Source organism: Watersipora subatra, chromosome 5 (assembly GCF_963576615.1).
Source record: "Watersipora subatra chromosome 5, tzWatSuba1.1, whole genome shotgun sequence".
In the NCBI taxonomy this organism is placed as follows: domain Eukaryota; kingdom Metazoa; phylum Bryozoa; class Gymnolaemata; order Cheilostomatida; family Watersiporidae; genus Watersipora; species Watersipora subatra.
Window position 1 is genome coordinate 56,803,864 of NC_088712.1, and position 1,586 is coordinate 56,805,449.

Here is a 1,586-nt window from a genome sequence, read left to right on the forward strand (position 1 = left end):
ATGATTTGTGAGCATCATTGCCAGGGTTCCAGATTGTTTTGAAGGCGTTGGGTACTTATGAAGATAGCATGTGATCAAAGTTGACCCGTCGGTAAAACCGTGACAGAGCATGTACAAGCTGAGCGGGACAAGATGGAACAGATGAGTACAGTATCGAAAATTGATGAGCTAATGAAATGGGTGAACAGTATGGTGGTCAGTGAGAAGAAAGATGGTAGTGCCAGAATACGATTTGACCCAAGATAGCTTAAGAACACTATACTACCCGAGCATCACCACATTCCTACACTAAAATACATATCTCACAAATTTGCAGGAATGAAACTCTTTACAATTGGCAGTTGGCTTTCGTAGAGAGAGGTTGTGCTTTTTTCCACTCTCTCACAGCTTTATGTTAATAACTAAACTTTATCACAGCAACTACTTTACTTAGCATTCTGCTTCAATTGGATTGCTGATTATATTATTCTTGGATATTCTGTACTGCAAGTGGAGGAAGCGAGGGTGGTGATATCTCTATGAGCCACCCTCGAATCGGGTAAGTGCCTAGTACACTTTTCGATATGGGACCTAAAAAGGGAGCAGCTAAATCGACAGAGAATAGTGATCAGGAAGCCGGTCCAAAGCTTATCGACATTGACGAAAAATTAAACCTAATTCTTACTAAGCTTGGTAATATCGAATTTCGTCTCAATTTAATTGAGAGCAAACAGTCCGATTTTGAAAAGTCTCTCAATCACGTTCATCAAGAAAATGAGGGCATTCAACTCAAGCAGAGAGATTTATCCAAATCCATAGTAGAAATAGAATCTAAAATCGGTAAACTGGAAGGCTTAGAGTCTCGAATTGAAGCAGCAGAGTATGCTGAAAGAGCAAAATGTGTCGAGTTAAATGGGATTCCATATGATAAATCGGAAAATCTGAACCTTGCTTATCAGAAATTGCTAAGTTCCTTAAAATCTGATAAATTACCTACCACCATCGACAAGATATACCGCATTAGACAAAGCAAGCGCATCATCATAAAGTTCACCCAAACCAATCAGCGCAATGAGTTCTTCCAGCAATATCGAAAAAACATTCAATCCCTCTCAGCACTTGGTTTCAAAGAAACAGGAAGGATCTATATCAATGAAGTATTGAGTCGTGCTCAAAGCACACTTTTCTGGAAAACCCGGCAATTTAAAGTGGAATACAACTATAAATATGTGTGGACATCTAATCAAAGAATATATCTGCGTAAAACTCCTGACTAGGATGCCATCCCTATAAACTCTGAAGACGATTTAGAAACGCTAAAACTTCTTTAAATACTCCAGTGAACTTTTACTACTGAGCTTCCTGGCAAAATGGCAGATTCTGAATTGGATTTAGATCTAGATTGTCATGGATACTGTATTAATGATTTTTTGTTCAGCCAGAGTTTCTTCGCTGACAAACTTTCAATACTTAACGTGAACTGCCAGAGCCTTAGAAATAAATTTTTTCTTTTTGAACAATTTCTGGCATGTTGTAATGTTCCTTTTGATGTTATTTGTGTAACAGAAACATGGTTGAATGATGACGAGACAAAATTTTTTGAAATT

The 1,586-nt window shown here is 37.8% G+C and overlaps 1 protein-coding gene across 1 annotated transcript; it reads left to right on the plus strand.

The window, feature by feature from the left end:
* Positions 1 to 563: 563 nt before the first annotated feature.
* LOC137397501 (uncharacterized) lies at positions 564 to 1,256 on the plus strand. Its single transcript, XM_068083792.1, has one exon. The coding sequence runs from the start codon at positions 564 to 566 to the stop codon at positions 1,254 to 1,256; it is 693 nt and encodes a 230-aa protein (XP_067939893.1).
* The last annotated feature ends 330 nt before the right edge of the window (positions 1,257 to 1,586 follow it).